Source organism: Canis aureus, chromosome 13, assembly GCF_053574225.1.
Source record: "Canis aureus isolate CA01 chromosome 13, VMU_Caureus_v.1.0, whole genome shotgun sequence".
Taxonomy (NCBI): domain Eukaryota; kingdom Metazoa; phylum Chordata; class Mammalia; order Carnivora; family Canidae; genus Canis; species Canis aureus.
Genome location: NC_135623.1, coordinates 52,904,982 through 52,924,778, shown reverse-complemented (window position 1 = coordinate 52,924,778; position 19,797 = coordinate 52,904,982). Strand labels below are relative to the sequence as shown.

The 19,797-nt window shown below is 39.9% G+C and overlaps 1 protein-coding gene across 9 annotated transcripts in view; it reads right to left on the bottom strand.

Annotated features, from left to right (window-relative positions):
* ARHGAP10 (Rho GTPase activating protein 10) overlaps window positions 1–19,797 on the bottom strand; it is a 326,786-nt gene that overhangs the window by 83,509 nt on the left and 223,480 nt on the right. For all 9 annotated transcript variants that reach the window (XR_013350990.1, XM_077846305.1, XM_077846304.1 and 6 more), the window contains 2 exons: window positions 14,326–14,431; window positions 12,728–12,887 (listed from right to left, as the gene is read on the bottom strand). Coding sequence is in view for 8 of the 9 variants with exons in the window: in XM_077846305.1 (XP_077702431.1) it covers window positions 12,728–12,887; window positions 14,326–14,431 (266 nt within the window). In the remaining variant the exon portion in view is untranslated. The remainder of the gene's footprint in view (window positions 1–12,727; window positions 12,888–14,325; window positions 14,432–19,797) is intronic.

Below are 19,797 nucleotides of genomic sequence, written 5' to 3'. Positions count from 1 at the left end.
CTTCCTAATAGGGCTGGCAACACCAACTTCCCCAACAGAATGGAGAAGACACTTCCAAAGCAAAAGAGAAAAGGTTAAACATCCGAAAGACAGAGAACATCCTGGCAGGAAGGCCTGCTTGCAAAGCTGGCCCTCAGTTGGTGTCCGGGAACCAGGCTGGCAAACAGTTCTTTAAACTGTTATAAATCATCCCCTCTAAGGTTAGGATGGCCCGCCATGCTTAAACTGTTTGTACATAAATATGCATATTTGGGGGTTATGTGGAACACCTGCTTTCCATCTGGGAGTCTGGAAGTCTGGTATATGGTGGGCAAAAGATGCCCCTGTGAGTACCTTCCAATAGGCACTGGTCTCCAATGGGCTTTCCTGAACAGAAGTATCAAACATATGTTATTGTATTTTCAGTGCTGGGGGAAGTCCGCTCTGTGTGACCTCTCCTGGGAAGGAAGAGCATGAGCAAAACTACATGTGGATTCCTCCACATTCTACTCAGGTTGCCTTCTCTCTGTGTGCCTTTACTTCATTGCTGTGATGAATCTAGCTAGGAGTACAAGTATAGGCTAAGCCCCTCCCAGCACATCCCCAAATATGGCAGTGGTCTTGAGGACCCAAGACTACACTTACTGGGAAGACTTCTATTTGGAGGATACTATGTAGTGGCCTGCTTCATCAAGTAAACATTTAATCTACTCTTTTAGCTACAGTGGAAATTGGAGAATTCGTAGAAGCCTAACAGAAATAGAACTGCCATGCCCCACTGTGTATGAGCTAAAACTGCCAACCCTTAATTTAGCCATTTTCCAGCTACCATTCATTAGTCAAAACATTTAGTTAGGTAGGACACTAGTGTTTGCCATGCTAAGGATGCAGGAACCAAAATACTAGCACATGGTCAGCTCTGTTATCACTAAGTGCAGCAATGGTGTTTCCCAATGGCTTTAATTTCAGGCAAATTCAGAAGAATTCAGATGAGACAACAAAGGTGCACCATGAAAACCTGGCCAGGACAGAGGTGCCTTCTTCAGTCTGCCTCAAGTCAATTTCTTTCTGCTTCTCACCCAGGCAGAAGTCTGAATATTAACACATCTCAAAAAAATGGGAAATGGCTGCCTTTCATTGTTTAAGGGCCATGCCTTTCAATGTGGGCTCATTCTTTCCATGGCCAAACTGAGCAATCAGTATTTTAATAAAGGGTTTCCTTGGTGGCTGGCCCCAAGTAGGCAACAGAAACAATGAAGTGTCACTGATGAAATAAAGTTGGAATCTGAGATGAGTGATATCCTTATCTATTCCCCCCTGAGAAGAAACAGGGAAAATAAGTCAACAGCAAAACAAGAAAGGCTAAGCCTGAAGACATGGTCTAGACCCTAACTTCTCATGAATGTATGGCAGCTCTTGGTTTCCCTATGGTTCTAGGTTCTTGACCAGAAATTCTTAAAATTGCACCTACATTTCTTCTGTGTATATCTTTTTTTTAAAGATTTTATTTATTTATTCATGAAACACACACAGAGAGAGAGAGAGGCAGAGACACAGGCAGAGGGAAAAGCAGGCTCCGTGCAGGGAGCCTGACATGGGACTTGATCCCGGGTCTCCAGGATCAGGCCCTGGGCTGAAGGTGGCACTAAACCTCTGAGCTACCCGGACTGCCCTCTTCTGTGTATATCTAATAGCATTATTTGAGAAAAGGAAATTGGCGAATTCATAGAAGCCTAGCAGAAACAGAACAGCCATGCCCCACTGTGCGTGAGCTAAAACTGTCAACCCTTAATTTAGCCATTTTGGGATCCTCTGGGAAGAGGGCCCCAAGCTTCCATTAAATTTTTAGACTGGGTCCTAATATAATAAAACATCAAAACTATTGCTCTAGACCGAGGAAGAGTATGTCAGGTGCCAAGTAGAATTTAAAATGCTAAATAACTAAGTGGCAGACCAGAGGCCCACCCCACCAGGAAATGGGTAAGAGCACAGTCGGGGATGGAATGGGGATATCAGGTTGGAGACCAACAGCTGGGAACACAATTACCTAGAAAAAAAAATAAATTATGTTAGAGTTGAGAAAATAGTCTAAATACTGGTCTGAGAACACTTAAGAAGAAAGTTAAAGAAGCTCTAGCCAAAATCATGGGAACAGAACAACAAATTCAGATTTGGGTGACCTCAAAATGCCACTTTCTACCAAAAACTCTGTTGACCAGACTCACTTGATCTGTTTCCCTAAGGACTAGGCCTAATTAGCAGCCGGTTTTAAGGACATGCTGGAGCTACCTGATGGCACCAAAATTTAAGTTGAATTAAATCAAAGTTGATGAATAATTCATGTATCCATAAATTTATCAAACTGCAAGTACATTGTGTTGTAAACTTTCTCACACTGTCCAAAGATGATTTAATTGCAACCAAAACAGTACTAAACTGACAGAAGTAAGGAGGGATTTATTAAAAGGAATCAGCAGGAAGTGGAAAGAGCTGGAACTCAAGACTTCTCTGAATCAGTACCTGAGGCCATCAAGAGTCAACCAACAACTTCCCATTTCTCAGCTCTGCACCCTCTTCTAATGAGATTTCCCATCCTTCCCAGCCCTCTCTGCCTTTTTCTCCTGGGCACCTGACCCACCACCAGGGTCTCTTGAGCCTCGAGCCCAGGGGCAATCTCACAGTAACTGGCTGAGTTTCCACATCCCAATTCCAGATCTCTGGAGGAGAGAACCTGACTCAGCCCAGACTCCAATGAAACTCCTCTTGAACATCTAGCCAGCTCTCACCAGCAGATCTAGGTTAGAGAGGTACCATGTCTTATAAACCTATAGGAGGGATGAGCTCCACAGCAAGCAGCTCTCAGAGGCACTGGGCTGTCTGCCAGGACATATTTGTACTAAGTGGCTGGGGGTCGGTACAGATGAGGGGGATCAGAGAGAGGTAAAAGAGGATGAGACAGAGTTCAGAGTCTAGAAAAATACCCTTCTCCTTGCCCTGGTTATCTAGATAGTAGCAGGACATCTTTCCAGAAAAAGAAAGAAAGAAAATAAAAACATTTCCTCTGCAAGCATCCTAATCTGATGCAAGTGACCATATTGTCATTGCATAGGCTTCAACAGTATACATACTTTATTAATATAAACTTCTGTTCATCCCAAAGTTTTTGCTAAAAACATATAGCCTATTCTCAATTCCCTTATTTGAAGTTTTGAAAAATCAGTTCTTTATGTATTATTGAAGTGATACTTTATATTTTCCCACTGACACTATTTGGTGTACTTTTGGATTTCTGAAAATTTATTGAGACCTTGAAACATTCTATTTTTAGTGATTTAGTTCAATCTACATATACTCTAGATCTGCTATTTCTAAGGATCAGAACATAGCTGTCCCATCTATTGGACAGTGATCACATAAATAAAGCCTTCTATTTACAGCCACTTAGAATGGACAGAGCAGCAGTATAGTCTAGGGTTTAATGGTCCCACCTCCAGAGCCAGACAGTCCTGGGTTTAAATCCCAGCACACCATTTACCAGCTGTGTGAACTTGGGGAAATTCTTACCCTAAGCCCGTTTCTTCATTTGTAAGATGAGGAGGATATCTACCGCACAGAGCTGTTGAGCAGGGTATTAAATGAATTTATGATGTAGAATTCTTTTTTTTTTTAAGATTTTATTTATTTACTCATGAGAGACACAGAGATTGACAGAGACATAGGCAGAGGGAGAAGCAGGCTCCCATCAGGAGCCAGATGCAGGACTTGATGCCAGGACCCTAGGATCACAACCTGAGCTGAAGGCAGATGCTCAACCGCTGAGCCAGCCAGGTGCCCCAATGTAAAATTCTTTACAGTATGAGCACTTAATAAATATTAAGCTTTCTTATTATCTGTTAATTATCCTGATGCTGATGAACACAAGGAAAGAGATGATAAGCAGAGTTTCTTCGCTAGAGTTGGCAAAGGTAACTGGGGAGGCCTGAAACATCATTAGTGATAAATACATATTAACACCTTTGGCCAAACCCATGGAATGTACAACACCAAGAGGGAACCAAAGAAACTCTGGACTTGGGACAATAATGATATGTCAGTATAGTTTCATCAACTGCACCAAATATAACACTCTGGTGCAGGATACCGAGAATGGGGAGGCTCTGTGGGCGGGGAAGGAAGAGCAGGGGATATAAGGGACACCTCTGCAATTCCTTCTCAATTTTGTTGTAAACTAACACTGCTATAAAAAAAAAAAAACAGCAATAAACATGAAGTCTTTTAAAAGATACACATAAGTCATTAAGGTTGTTTAATATAAAAAATGTGTATATTTATACACACATTATCAGACAGTGACAGTGTAAGGTTAAGGGATAGGCTTTGGAGACAGACTGGGCTCAAATCCCAGCTTGGTCACTTTCTAGGATGATGGCCTTGAGCAAGTGATTAAGCCTCCCTGAGCCTCATCTTCCTCACTTGTGCAACAGCAGTGAGATGACTACCTCGTGTGGATCAGCTCACCTCATCTCTGCAACAGCTCTGTTGAAGAGGTACTTTTGTTATTTCTATTTCACAGAGGAGGAAACTGACAGTGAGAATCAACAGGGTGACCAAATCACACAGAAGTCACATACCTGGTGGAGCTGTCAACCCAAGGAATCTCACTTTAGAGCTCACTGTGCTACATTATGTGATCCTATATAGAGTATTTCAATAAAATGTCATAGAAAAAGCTAAGCCTAGTGCCCAGCACACAGTCATCCCTCTGCCAATATTGGCTATTATAATTATTATTGTTCTTAATTTTACATTGAGAGAAGTGAAAGAGACAGCTCTGAAAGCTGGGGTTTTTGTTTTATAAAAGAAAATAAAAGTGGGCACATCCATGCAAATGGTCAAGCCCATAAGCACCCCAACCCCACACTGTCCCCTAAGGAAAGGCATCTGATGGTACCTTCACCATTGCTCATCTACCCATCCTCTACCAATCCCTCACTCCTGATTTCTTATTTTCCTTTCCAAGAACTCTTGGTGTTGTTCAAAAAAGAGAGATGAACAAAAGAATCGTGTTCCTCATCATCCTTAATTCTACAAATACTGATTGAGTACCAAGTTCCAAGCCCAGAGCTAGGCTCTAACGACCTGTCTTTGCAGCTCTGTGTCTCCAAGGACCTTGGCAGAGAATTTCTGAGTGGGCCAGCTCTCCTAGGCATGCTTTCTTTCTCCAGCTTCTCAATCTTCATCTCTAACATGAACACATTCTCATTATTAAAAATATTAAGAGTCCTTCCTTCTATTGAATCAAAAATTCACCTCCTAGCAAGTTCCGCTCGCCTGTACTGACTACGCTTTCTTAGATAACAGAAAATAAATCTATCCCCTCACCTTCTGATATGCAGCTCTTTGATTTTTTTGAGACAGCCCCAGTGCTTTGTCTATACTGGACACTAAAATGCTGCAGAATGAAAGAACCTTGTCTCCCAAATTTTCTCTTATCACACGATGCTAGTACCATGGGAAAACACTACCTATCCCCTCCTATCCACACCTAGGCTCAGAGAAGGGACTTCCTGCAGCATAGCTAAACAGAGAGCAGAACTGAGAAGACAATGTCATTATTATCTTCTGACTCTCCTTTGAGGAAGGAGAAAGGCACAGAGAAAGTTTTCTGTGGTTTTAAAGCTGCTTCTTAAACAATCCAGAGAATGCAAGGCCCTACTGAGGGGAAAAAAAAAAAAACTAACAGTAAAGTAAGTGTCCATGGCTATGTCAAGATGCCAACATTCAAAAAATTGGGAGAAGGGGAAAAAACCACCCCTCCTGCAATTTGTCAACTCTTCCTGCCACGGGATTTTGACTTCTAAACTGAACCATCACTACTCAGGCAAACAAAGCTTTTAGAAGCTTTGGAGTTTTATTACCATTGCTGTTGTTTAAGATATTTATTTTTCTCTCACATGAAAACTGGTGCTGCCTAGCAACCCAGTGCCAGCAAAGCTAAATCAAGAAGCATTTTAGGCTGCATTTTTTTAAAAAAGAGATTTCTTTTTCCCCTGAATGACAGGCACACTCTAAGACTAAAAAGGTTCCTTGCACCTCAAGGAAAATGGTTTGCATACTACTCACTTGGGCCTCTTTCATAGTCAAGGATGACAGAGACCAAGTGAGTAGTATGCAAGTAGTACGCGAGGCACATCTTCAACAGAGGAAGGTTAGGATGTGCCTCGCCTTTGCAGCCACAGGAGCCAAGGCGTGGGATGCCCCAAACCAAAACCAGTCTACATGCGGCTGTTGCTGGACTGCAGGTTGAGATCGACTAGGGAACCCATCCCACCACTGAACTTAGGACATGATCTTCTAGCTTTTGGCAAAGACAAGGATGTAGGTCAGAAAGTTGGTCCCAAGGTTAACAAGAGGAATGCAACATGCCATTTGGTGTACTTCACGTGTGCATGTAATTTAATATTCTGACTGTGGTGCATGCCTGATAGGAAACATGTATGCCCTTCTCATCTTGACTCCTCTGTGACTGGAGGTACACTGGCCCTTCGCAAGGATTTTGTAACATACGTTACAGGCAGGGTTACTGAAGATACCTCAGAACAAGAACAGAACATCAGCCTTTTCCACAAAGCATGAGCCACAAATGGCCCTCCATTTTCTCACCAGGAAAAAATGAGACAAAGGCTGCCAGCATACCGTTTCAAAGACTACATTGTTTATTTTTTTTAAGTTTTAAGAATTCTTATCAAGGAAAATTCTTATGTAAATGTGATTATCTCTCGGTACCTTGTGGTCCACAGAAACTGAAGTATATAAAGGCTGACACTAGAAAAAACCTTCATGACCTACTGCGTATCACAGAATCCGTGAACACCACGGCAACCTGAAGCACCACACAAAGCTAAAGGCAACTAGAGCACCACATCTGGCATATCACACTGAAAATTCAATTATAATCCTTAACAAGATAAATATATGGGCATACCTCAAAGATATTGCGGGTTTGGTTCCAAACCACTGCAACGAAGCGAATATTGTAATAAAGCGAGTCAAATGAATTTTCTGGTTTCCCAGTGCTATGTTTACACTGTACTGTAGGGTATGAAGTGTGTAGTTGCATTGTGTCTAAAAAAAATTTTAAAACAATGCACATTCAATAAAAAATACTTTATTGCTAAAAAATGCTAACCACTATCTGAGCTTTCGGCAAGTTGTAATCACTGATCACAGATCACCATGACAAATATAATAATGAAAAAGATTGAAATATTCCAAGAATGACCAAAAAGTGAAATGTGACAGAGACACAAAGTGAAATGGCGCTGATAGATGGTTGCTCCCTGCAGGGTTGCCACAAACTTCTGATCTGTAGAGAACTCAATATCTGTAAAGGGCAGTAAAGTGAAAAGCAATAAAATAAGGCATGCCTATAACCTGGATTAAAATTATATAAATTGTGTAAAGTGATTTAGTTGAGAGTCACATTGCATATCTTACTTCATATGAATTGCCAATATAAGTATTAACATGAAATAAGACAGATAATAAAAGAAAACCACATTGATATTAATGTTTTCTTTGATGATTCTCAAAGGCTCTTCATCATCGACTAGGGCCCCTCAGGGACTAGGGGAGAGACTAGGCAAGGGTCACATTATAAACACAAATTTCTCTTATAACACTAAAAATGTGTACAATAGCAGAATGAGCTCCATTTCAATAAACTCTATTAAGTCCCAAGAGGGTTCTTTAACATACCTTTCACAGTTCCCCTAATGAGCCCCCAACCCCAAAAATTAGCTAACAGAACATTAGAATTGAAACTGAATAGCAAACTGTATATAATTCAGGTGCTAGCAGTCCTACCCTCCTCTTTCCCTTCCCTGTCCTGTCTGTGCTGACTTTTTCCACCTGTGTATTTTGTTGTGCAGGAAAAATACAAGGTAGAGCATATCTGCTACTACCCATGGCTGAACACTCACTCATTTAAGTCTTCAGCTCTTGTTTCCAAGAGACATCTACCCTTGGAGTAAGTACTCATACTCACCCAAAGTGACAGTGTCCGGCATCACTGACAATGCCCCTTCACAACCCAACGCTGAAACTTGGCTGCGTTTCTTCTGGCTCCTGTTTTACCACTAACCAAAAAATCTTGGTGTTTCTCAAGGATATTGCTCTTAACCTTCTCCTAGTTATGAGAAGCAAAAGTATGGGAGTCAAACAATCCTTACTTAGTTCAACCCAAGTGTTGCCTGCCACTCACCAGCAGTGTGCCCATAAACAAGCTAATTTCTCACCCTTCAGTTTTCTCACATGATATAAAGGGATAGTATATGTACTAAGAGTTCTGTATATATACAGGGATACTATTTCATATGCATGCAATGTATATTTTACTTTATGTCTATTTTAAGTACCTAATTATATCTATAATATCTATTTTAAATATCTAATACCTATTTTACATTCACAGATGTAGACACCAGAGTTATAGGAGACAAGTGCCCCATGTAGTAGACCAAAAGTGCATAATAAAACAATGAGCATACTTATCTATGCCAATCTCATGCCTTTCTATCTTATACTTTCTACCACTAAATTCTCTCACAAATTTGAGTCCCACATCTCCAACTGTTTGTTACACATCCAAACAATTCAATTCAGCATTTTATAAACTGAACTCTTGTCCGAAACCCATTTTTCCTTCTTTTTATTAATGACACCAAGATTCTCCCAGGATTGGGTCCTCAGTCATGACCTACTGACCATCATTTATAACATAACCCTCTGAGATGGCCCACAGATCCAATCCCTGGACTGTGTCCACTGTACCTCAGGAGATGACTCCTGCTCCCCTTGAACTCCCATTCTCACTACCATATCCTCAACTATGTGCTGTGTGACCTCTCACCTGGTCTGTTATCCCTCTACTTTCTACTTGCTAACCTGCTGCCAGATTAACCTTCCTGAAGCAGTTTACCTAAAAACCATGAGAGGCCCTGGTACCCATAAAATGAAATCCACAAGTCCTATGGTGACATTCCCAACTTCCCCACACCTGGCCCAAATCTCTTTCCAATCACATCTCATGTCACTTGCCCGTGTTCCAACCGAAGCTGCATTCCCAGAACACACACCTACTCTCTGTGCTTCTCTGATTACATGATTTCCCCATACCTGAAATGTCCTCTTAAAACATTTCCACCTGTTCAAACTCCATTAAAACCTATGCAAACCACATAGTCAGGAAACGTTCCAGATTCCTCACAGTCAGACATAAATTCTCCTCTAAAGTCTTGGCAGTTTTATCTGCATCTGAGAGAGCTTATTCTCCATGACATCCTGCAGTTACTGCCGGACAGATCTTTTCCCTGCTGCACTCATTGCCTTCACTTCCCTCAAATCTCACACCACATCTGACTCCATGCAGGTGCTCATCACAAATGTAGTGCATCAATCCATAAGAAGTATATTTTGTCAAGAACAAAACATATGGGGGCTCCTGGGTAGCTCAGTTGGTTAAGCGTCTGCCTTCGGCTCAGGTCATGATCCCAGGGTTGTGGGACTGAGCCCTGCACTAGGCTCCCTGCTCAATGGAGAGTCTGCTTCTCCATCTCCCTAAACTCCTCCCCCGCAGCTCGTGCTCACTTGTGCTCTCTCTCAAATAAATAAATAAAATCTTTTTTAAAAAGCAAAAAAGAACAAACTTATGAAAAATTCATACATAAATTCTAAGGTACAATCCCAATTTGAAAATCCATGGGAATTTCTCAGCACCCTTTTCCACCTGGGAAATGCAATTTTCTGGTTTGCACGGGAAGAAAGACCTTGATAATATTTTTGGCCCATGAACACTTCTTTTAAAACAACATCTTAATGTATTGTGTGGGAATGAGGCCAAAACATGTGGATTAAGTTTCCTATAGAGTACATACGGGTCTTACGTAAACAGCGAAGAGGCTAGGATAAAATGTGATCTCCAAGGCAGATTAACTTGGGTCTTTTTCTAACTCTAAAATTAATCTAGAGCTTTCTTGCTTTAATTATATGCTGAAAGTTTCCTCTTCTGCTTTAGTGACTTTCCTGGTCAGAGTCAACATTTTTCACATTCCTAGGATGAAAAAATAAGTAACTGAGGGAAAGAAAAGGCCTTCCTTCTATTGTCACTCTCCCTTCCGTCAGCTCTCCTTTGTAGATACTATCTAGGCCTCTTCTTTCCCTCTCTCACTGCCCCTGCTTTTTGCTCCCCTATCTCTTATAATTCTTTCTTCCCCCAGAAGACTCTTCTTTTTAGCCCTTCTATCCTCCTTCCTCTCTTTCTCATTTTGTTCTCAAACATTTCCTAAGAGGAACCATATCCCTCCCTCACCACATTCAAGTCAAACACGAGATCTTTGGGTGGTAAACATGGATCAGTTGCCAAGGAAACTTGAGGCTCCTATGGGTACATGCATCCATGTGAAGTTTCTCTGCCCAACCACTCTCATCAGCAGAAATATCCTTCCTCATAGCAGAGCCTGGACTCTGAAGTGGAGTCCAGCTGAGCAGGAATAAAGAGCTGGGAGTGAAAGTAGACAAGGATGAAATTGGAGAGAAAAGAAGAGGAAATGGGGAAATTAAGTTCTCAGAAATATGAACTAATCCAAGCTAACAGCTCCCCACCCCCAGCAACCCTGTGCTTCCAAATCTAAACCCACGCACTTAATGAAGAATCTGAAACTCAATATCTCACTTGCCTCCTCCTTGATAGGAAAATCAGTGCTTTAATTCACATTGGCTATGCATTCACAGCATTATCTAGCATAGTCACAGAAAGGCAGAGGGGAAAACAGAAAGCCCTCTCCTTAGCTCTATAAAGCTTCATCTCTGAGAGAGGGTTTGGTTTCATCTGCCATCACTATTATAATTGCCTCAGCAATGCCACTTGGAAATTCCTATAGGATTTGTTAACAAGGTGAAAGCAGCACTATCTACGTCCCAAGTAGAAAAATCATGGACTTATCTTCTCAGCTTCAAATAAGAAAACAGAAAGCTGCAGCCTTTGATGGCAATCCTTTCATCCAAGAGCAAGACCCAGAGCTAGTATTTTCACAAATAAACTGCATAGAAGTTCCCTAATTGGGATTTAATCTAATGATAGCCATACCACTAAACATTGTTCCAAAGCTTGTGGGTCTATTTACTTTTTTCTTCTTAAAGATTTCTTTATTTATTGGAGAAAGAGAGAGAGAGAAAGCAAGTGAGCAGGTTGAGGGTGGGGGGCAAAGGGAGAGAGAATCTGAAGCAGACTCCACACTGAGCACAGAGCACAATGTGGGGCTAGATCCCATGATCCTGAGATCATGACCTGAGCCAACACCAAAGGTTGGACACTTAACCAGCTGTGCCACCCAGGTGCCCCTAATTATTTCTTCATCTAAAAATGTTTATTAGCCATCTTTCCTTAAAATTATCTGGATAGCTTAGGGCACCACTTCCTATCTAAAAACAAGCAAAAAAAAAAAAATAAAAATAAAAAAAAAAACCTTCTTATAACAATGAGCAAGCTACTTTCACTATAATGGACAAGAAAATCTCTGACCAGATCTCATACTTAACTCTTCAGTGGGAACCACTCTTCACACAAGCTAGAATTGCTCTAGCAAACAGCAAATGCAACAAGGCTCTTGCTCTGCCTTGCTCATAGAGACTATACCTCTGTTGTTTCTTTCTTTCCCACTCCTCTGACCCTCCTTAAAATTTACTGAGTTCATCAATTCATCCAATAAACATTAACTCAATGCTTAATATGTACCAGGTATTATTCTAAGTATAAAAAACTATCTCTGTCCTCAAGTATCTGGCAGGGAAAAATAGATAACTATGACAATAAACAAGTTATATAGCATGCTAGACAGGGACAAATACTATGGGATGCAACTCCCAAAATAGGGCTCCACCTCCCAGACTGTGAGCTGCTTTCCATCGGGGACTGTATTGTTCATCTTCACAGCCTAGTACCTCATACACGCTTGGCATATAGTGCAATCTCAGTTGAAAACAAGCAAACAAACAAACAAACAACAAACCTTTAATAAACAAATGAGTAACCAAGCATTTTAACAGTTCTCAAATTTCCTATCTTAAAAGAAGTGAGTAAAATTATAAGCAAGGTCCTGAACTATAATGATAATGAGAAAAAAACTACATAAAAGTTCTTGAAAGAATCTATTGTATTTTGAAGACTCTTATAGTCCCCAGATCATAGAGAAACAAGTAAAAAGCTGTGTCACTAAAGAGATTATTCATTTTAAACCAAAATTCTTAACCTGGGGTTCCCAGATTCAGGGATGCATGTGACTCCCCGGAAACTGTTAGCACCATATGGGACATAAGGGGGAGTTACAAGTGTGTTTTTCTAGGGAGAGTGTGACACAGATTGGCAAAAATATTTTCCCTGTGTTACAAAAATAGAATTTGAGAAATCCAAGGATAGGACTGAAGGTTGCAAAGAATCTAAACAGTCCAATATTATATTGTAGATAATCATTTGCATCTGGGTAAATGCTTAAACCAATGAGATAACAGACGACCAGGTAAACTTCAGATTTACGGAAATCCAGTGGAAGACTGAAGCTCAATGGGAACATCTCAGAACCAAACTCTTTATTATAATAATAACAAAACCATTTAAAGGTAGTGGGGAATCTTATAGTTTCGTATGGAGATAAAGCCAAAAAACGGGAAAGGAAAAACAAAGAAAGTTTACCTTTTCATGGTTTTCAATTAAGATTTCCACCACGATGTTCTGAAACTTCAAATCCATGATGGCAGCGACAGTTTCTTCCTGTGGCCTCATCAGAGTTGGTCCAAACACCACTCCTAGATTTGCCACAGTCATGAGGTTCTGCTTGGAGTGATTTGAAACACTGATATGGAAGAGGTGGGGAGAGAAAGTCTCCAGTCAAAAGAGAGACAATAGCTGGGGAATATACAATCTTCTGCTAACTCATTTCCTTAAAAACAAGGAGTCAAGATATTCAACTGTCCTCAATGTCTGCTTCTGAAATAATAGGATCTGACAAGACCCTAGGAAGTGATGAAGCCCCTGCCTACCTTCCTACTATTCCTCTGTTCTTGATGCTTGGCTGTAACCACAATGGCTTCCTTAATAATTCCATGTTTATGCTAGGTTTGTGCCCCTCGAAGATCTTCTTTTACCATTTCCCTCTATTTTTAGTATCCTCTTTTTCCCTAGACTATTATATCCCTGGCTTCCAGTAATGACCAGACTGTATGGTACCTCTGTTAGAATTAGCTACATAGAACTTGGTCAGAGCACCCATATTCACCTCTTTGGCCCAATTCACTGTGCAGTGATCAACCTATACAACTGTTCTCAGAAGCCCTGACACTTAATTCAGGTCTCAGTTCAAAGGTCTCACCCTTAAGATACCTTCCATAATAACCCTCTTCGTAGTCCCATAGCCGATATACATTCTCTAACCCCTCATTGTAGCTTGTTTTTTTTAACCACTTATTACCTGAAAATATTTTGTATTTTTATTTGTAATCTGTTTATGATCTTTTCTCTCTTAGAAAGAAGGGACTTCATGAAAGTAAGGAATTCATCTATCTTGTTTGACTATGTATCCACTAGCACCTAAAAAAGGCATTCTGTAAATATGTGTTGGCTAAATGAATGAATGGCTACACTAGCAGTAGGACATTTTGGAGGATGTAATATCCTCTGACTTTCCATTTCTTTTTATGTAAAACAAAAACATAATAAATAATATAACTGAATTTAAAGCATTCTAAAACAGCATTCCTCAGCTTCCTCTTACCTCTAAAATTCTGCAATTACAGTGATTTAAGAGTCATTTATATTTGAAGAGAGGGCTAATTTCTCCATGAAATGATTACATTTTGCTTGCTTTTTAAAGGAGTAAAAAGACTAGAATGGATCCTATGAAATAACTACCTATTACTGGATTAAACTAATTTAAAGGCCATGTTCAAATTTAGAGTTAGGTAGGTGTGAAACTAGACTAAATTCACTAACAGACTTATAATCACATTTCCAGAATCTGTGTACAGGGAAGTGGATAATATTCTCTTCTTTTACTTCCAATCAAACCCCAAGTTGCTGGCAGTGATGTTAAGCAAATAATTATACTACTTCACGAAAGCATCATATTTCAATGCTCTTGTCCAAAACATACACAGTGAGTCAACTGTCCAGCCTGGCTTTCCAGGCGTGGTCCTGGTATTGTGTAGAGAGCCCCACTTCCAACCGCTACAAATCCAAGAACCCTGCATGGCACCCAGAGCGAAGCAAAGAAAGTAGGAGAGAAAGAGGCTTACTTTGTTAAATGTTTCACCAAAATATCCAACATTTCTTTATTTTTCTCTGGCAGTTTGTGTACCAAGAAATGGATAGCATTAACACGAGATTCTGGGCTTCCACTTTCTTTAAAGAAAAAAGAAAAAAAATAGATTACTCAGAATCAAATACAGTCCTAAAAATCAACCATTACAACAGTTCATCTGTTCAATATCTTTAAACAGAGAATTTAAATGTATTTTGTCACTTTTCAAAAAAAAAGGTGGGGGACCTATCTTTTGCTGTATTCCTTAGTCCTCTGTACCTCTCCTATGAGATACTTTCAGTGTGAATGCAACAAGTGCCTTCCCCTAGGATGATATTTAACAACAGAGGGCTACTACAGCTTCTCCTTCCTGCACACTACAGTTCAAGTCTGCTCATCATTTGCAGAGTCGCATCACTGTCACTGCCCTATGATGGAATGCAAATAAAATATGGGCAAATAGGTTCTTCCCTCTTAGGGTTGAGTTTTATTCCCCCAAAAGGACACACTGAAGTTCTAATCCCTGAGTGTCTCAGAACATGACTGTTTTAAAATGTACCTAGGATTTGTTTGAATCAGGTATGGTAAGACACGCAGACATGGAAATGACTGAGTGGAAGGAAGAGGTTTATACTCACAGTCCTTAGAAACAGGAGGCATGGTATGCCAGGGTCAGTCAAGAGGCAGAGAAAAGAGGAGAAAAATGTGGGCAAGAGGCTTTATTGTGCCTTCCATGTGAAAAAACAGGCGAGGCAGAGTAAGCCGGCTTAGGATTGGTTGGTTTGAATTATTTTAGCAGGCTCTGGGGCACAGGGGCTGTGTCAGGCATCAGGTACCTGGCCCTGAGGTGATCAGGGCAGAAGAATGAATATTGACATGGAGTGGAAGAGCCCAAAAGACAGAGTAAAAGTGAGAAAATGGGCTCTGGATTGGTTGGCACATGGAAAGTATATTCATTTTTCTACCTCAAGGACTTGGTTAACCCCAGGAAGGGCAGTCTCCCCAGGGTCAGTAAGGCTCCAGATGTCAAAACATCAGAATAAAAAGCCATGCTTAACATAATGACCTTACTTGGGAATAAGGTCATTGCTGAAGCCATCAGTTAAGATGAGATCATACTGGAGTAGGGTGGTCCCTTAATCTAGTATGTCTGGTGCCCTTATAAGAAAACAAAGACACAAAGAGAAAATGGCCATGTGAATGTGAATATAGACACAGGAGAATATATCATGTGACAATGGAGGCAGAGATCGGAGTGGTGTGTTTACAAACCAGGAAATGCCAAGGACTGCCGGGAACCACCATATGCTGGAAGGAGTATGGAAAAGCCTTCCCTGGAACTTAGAGGTCGGCCCTGCCAACCTACACCTTGATTTTGGACTTCCATTCTCTAGAACTGTGAGTGAGTAAATGAAGGAATGAATTTACTAATTTATTTACTTATTTATTTATTGACTGATTGGTAGATTGATTAATTGATGAAAGCCATCCAGCCACCCTAGGGAATGAATACATTCACTTTCCCCCTTAGACTCTGGAATAAATTCTCCATGGCTCTTATTAACAAACGATGTGCCCAAATTCCCTTTCTCATGTTCTCGACAGAAAATATCAAACACATCAATAAAATGCTTGCTATTGAGAATTCCATTAAAGTTTTCAGTAGTGTCAAAAAAGTGACTAATGAGAATCCTGTGATCAGTTAAGGCAGTGGAAGGAATGGTAGAGACTGCTTGGAGGCTCATGGAGAGCTGGAAGGAGAAGCTGAAGATGAGTTTCATGTAAGGGAGGGCATTTGAGTTGGGTCTTGAAGAACAGATAATTCAAAGAAGAAAGGGAGAACTGGGGAGGAAGGGGCACACTCCAGATTCTGCAAACAGTAGGAGAAAATGCACGGCCTAGGCAGAGAGAACACCTCAAGCATATGGGAAGTCCGAGGCCAAACTCTAGTTTGTAAGAGCTAAATGGAAGAATCTGTCCTTACTGTTGGCTTTGAAATCAGTCATGGTAAAAAAAGGCTGGGAAGAGATATGAACAAGTTAAATTTGGGGAAGATACATCTGACATTTTTTGATTCCAAGGTTATCTTTAAGTTGTGAATATTCATAAAGCTGTATGCTTATTATTGGTGCACATTTCTATTATGTTTCAACAAAAAGTTCACTTACATTAAGTTACCTATAATAAATCTCACCCTGAGGCTAGTAAATTTTAGACTTAATCTTTTCAGAATTTTGCTTCCTTTTTTCATAATGAAATGTGCAAACAAGACTATCTCATTTAATATACTATGGATATCTCTCCATGTCATTAAAAGGAACACCACAGCATCGATTCTATGAACATTTAAGTTGCTTTCAGTGACTGTACAGATAAATCTGTTCCAGTTTACACTTCCAATAGTAATGTTTTAGAGTGAGGAATGAGATCTTACAACACAGGACACAGCTGTTGCTAAAGAAAAAAGAAAGCAAAAAGGCTAAGAAATGAAAAGGAACCTGATAAAGCAGAATATAAATAATCAAATCATATTACATAATAAAAATTCTTAGATTGGGGGCACCTGGGTGGCTCAGTTGGTTAAGCATCTGCTTTCAGCTCAGGTCATGATCCCAAGGTCCTGGGATTGAGCCCCACAGTGCACTCCCTGCTCAGCAGGAAGCCTGCTTCTCCCTCTCCCTCTCTGCCTCTCCCCCAACTCGTGCTTGTTCTCTCTCTCTAACAAAATCTTTTTTAAAAAAAACTCTTAGATACAGACTAATTTTGTCACTGAAAACAAAAGTACAACTATCTAAAGAGTTAGGTGAGGAATATCACTCAGCCATAAAATAGATGAGATCCCGCCATTTGCAAGAACACAGATGGACCTAGAGGGGTGAAAGAAGTCAGAAAAAAACAAATACTGTATGATTTCACTTAAATGTGTAATCTAAAAAACAAAAACAAACAAACAAAAAACTCAGACTCATAAATACAGAAAAAAAGCAGGTAGTTATAGAGGGAAGGGTGAGGGTAGGGTTTAGTGGGTGAAGGGGTGTGGAAGGTACAAGCTTTCCGTTATAGAATGAGTAAGTCACAGGGATGAAAGGCACAGCATAAGGAATATAGGCCATGATATCATAATAACACTATATGGTGATAGACGGTGGCTACACTTGTGATGAATATAGCATAACAAATAGACTTGTCAAATCACTATGTTGTAAATTTGAAACTAATGTAACATTGTGTGTCAATACTTCAAATACAATACTTCAAAAAGTCTCACAAATTAGGTGATAAATTGTAATCAAGTTTTTTATCTGGAGTTAAAACCAAGATAATACCTCATTAAATCAAAGCTGGAGAAAAATGAAAGTAATTTTTAAAAACTAACATTTTCAATTCACAGCTTTAATTTTAAAAATAAAATTAAAGTAGAGGAAAAAATTAAAGTCAGGACTCTGAAAAATTCCAAAGAAATAAAAGGATAACTGCCTATGATAAGAATTACATACATTCAAAAACTGAAAATTTTCTAAAACTTTGCACTAAAAAGCTAGTTCTAACTCATGTTATCTATCTTGTCATTAGTAGGATCTTTCTCCAAAGAAAACCTAATTTTAATATTTGGGGATTTATTAATTTTTCAGAAACACAAGCCAGAGAAATCATTTCCCACCCTCTAAGGTTAAAGTTCTTCATTTCTAAAAATAGTAGAATCGGTTTTGAAAAACAGAGTCAAAGCCTTCCACTTCCTTCTCTGAGTGCCCCTACGACACCTATCTTCATTTGAAATCACACAGGCATTTTTTTGAAGCCTGCTTCTTCCCTCTTTCAAAAAGAAGAATATTTGGAAATAAGATTTTTTTCTTTTTTAAGATTTATTTATTTATTTATTTGAGAAAGAGAGAGAGCAGGGGCAGATGGTCAGAGGGAGGGAGAGAGAGAAAATCTCCAGTAGGCTCCCCACCTAGCACAGAGTCAGACTCAGGGCTTGATCCCAGGACCCTGAGATCATGATCTGAGCCCAAATCAAGAGTCGGGCATGTAACCAATGAGCAACCCAGGCACCCCTGGAAGTAAGGCTTTTAAAGTAAAGCTACTTTTTTCTCCATTTTGTTTTGACATTAATCATAAATCTCTACTAAATAGTCATTTCCATGTAGCTGCAACATAATAGTAACTTTAAGTTACTCAAAAAAAACTTTCTAAATGATAAATTACATAATGAGATAAATTATCTTCAGTTGCTTCTGCTATATGCATTTCATTGTTTTAATTTATATAAATTATATAATTAAAAGCATAACTTAAAATCTAGGATGCTGAATTAATCATGATGCCAAGTTCCTAACATACACTAGGGAATTAGGAGTTTACCATAAAAGAGAAAAAGCATTTTTTATTGTGAAACTAGAAATCAGCAACCACAACGCTTAATGTATGTGCTTATGATGCTGCGCCAACTAACGGAGACTGAAAAAGATATGATTGTGGCTTACTGGAGCTTATCAGAGATACTTGGACAGATAAATATTAAATTATTTCAATATTTAAATGTCATAAGCCATTAGTACTCTAATTTTAGAAAAGCATTAGCAATAAATACCCAAACACTTCCCAAGGTGCTTCACCCAACAGACATTAAATATTCGAGTTCTTCTTCTTTTTTTATTTATTTATTCATGAGAGGAAAAGAGAGAGGACGGCAGAGGCAGAGGGAGAGGTAGGCTCCCCAAAGAGCAGGGAGCCTGATGTGGGACTCAATCCCAGGATCCTGAGATCTTGACCCCAGCTAAAGGCAGACGCTTAACTGACTGAGCCACTCAGGTGCTTCTGCGGGAGCACAAGTTCAAGTTCTTCTGTGGGAGATCCTACCCAATGGGAAATGAATATATCCAGCTGTGCCCTGTATCCCCTGATAGTTTTATTTTTCATCATGACTTAAGAACGTCGTGATTATGATTTTGCTTCCCAGGTAACTTGACTACAGAAAGAAACATACAGAACATAGCAAGCAAGTGTCCTTGTTCAGAAGAAAAATATTTTTTAAGATGCCATAAGAGGCATCCAGGCTTTGGCAGTCATTCTCAAACTAAGCTTAATGGGAGTCCAATCCTGAATGGGTCCAATTTTTATCAATATGATCTATCAAGGGCTCTGACCTTGAACTGCAACATTCTCAGAGGTAATAAATGCCATAGAAAAACACATCCAGGTAGACACCTAATAGCCTTCTCCAGATGGGCACAATCTTTTGCATTCCTGCACAGGCCAAGTAAACCGTGTTTTCATCTTAGGAATTTTTATACTAAAAGATCATTATAGGGTTACATAGGTGGTTCAGTGGGCTAAGCATCTGCCTTCAGCTCAGGTCATGATCCCAGAGTTCTTGGATCGAGCCCCATGTCCAGCTCCCTGCTCAGTGGGGAGTTTGCTTTTCCCTCTCCCTCTGCCCCCCCCCCCACTTGTGCACTCTTGCTCT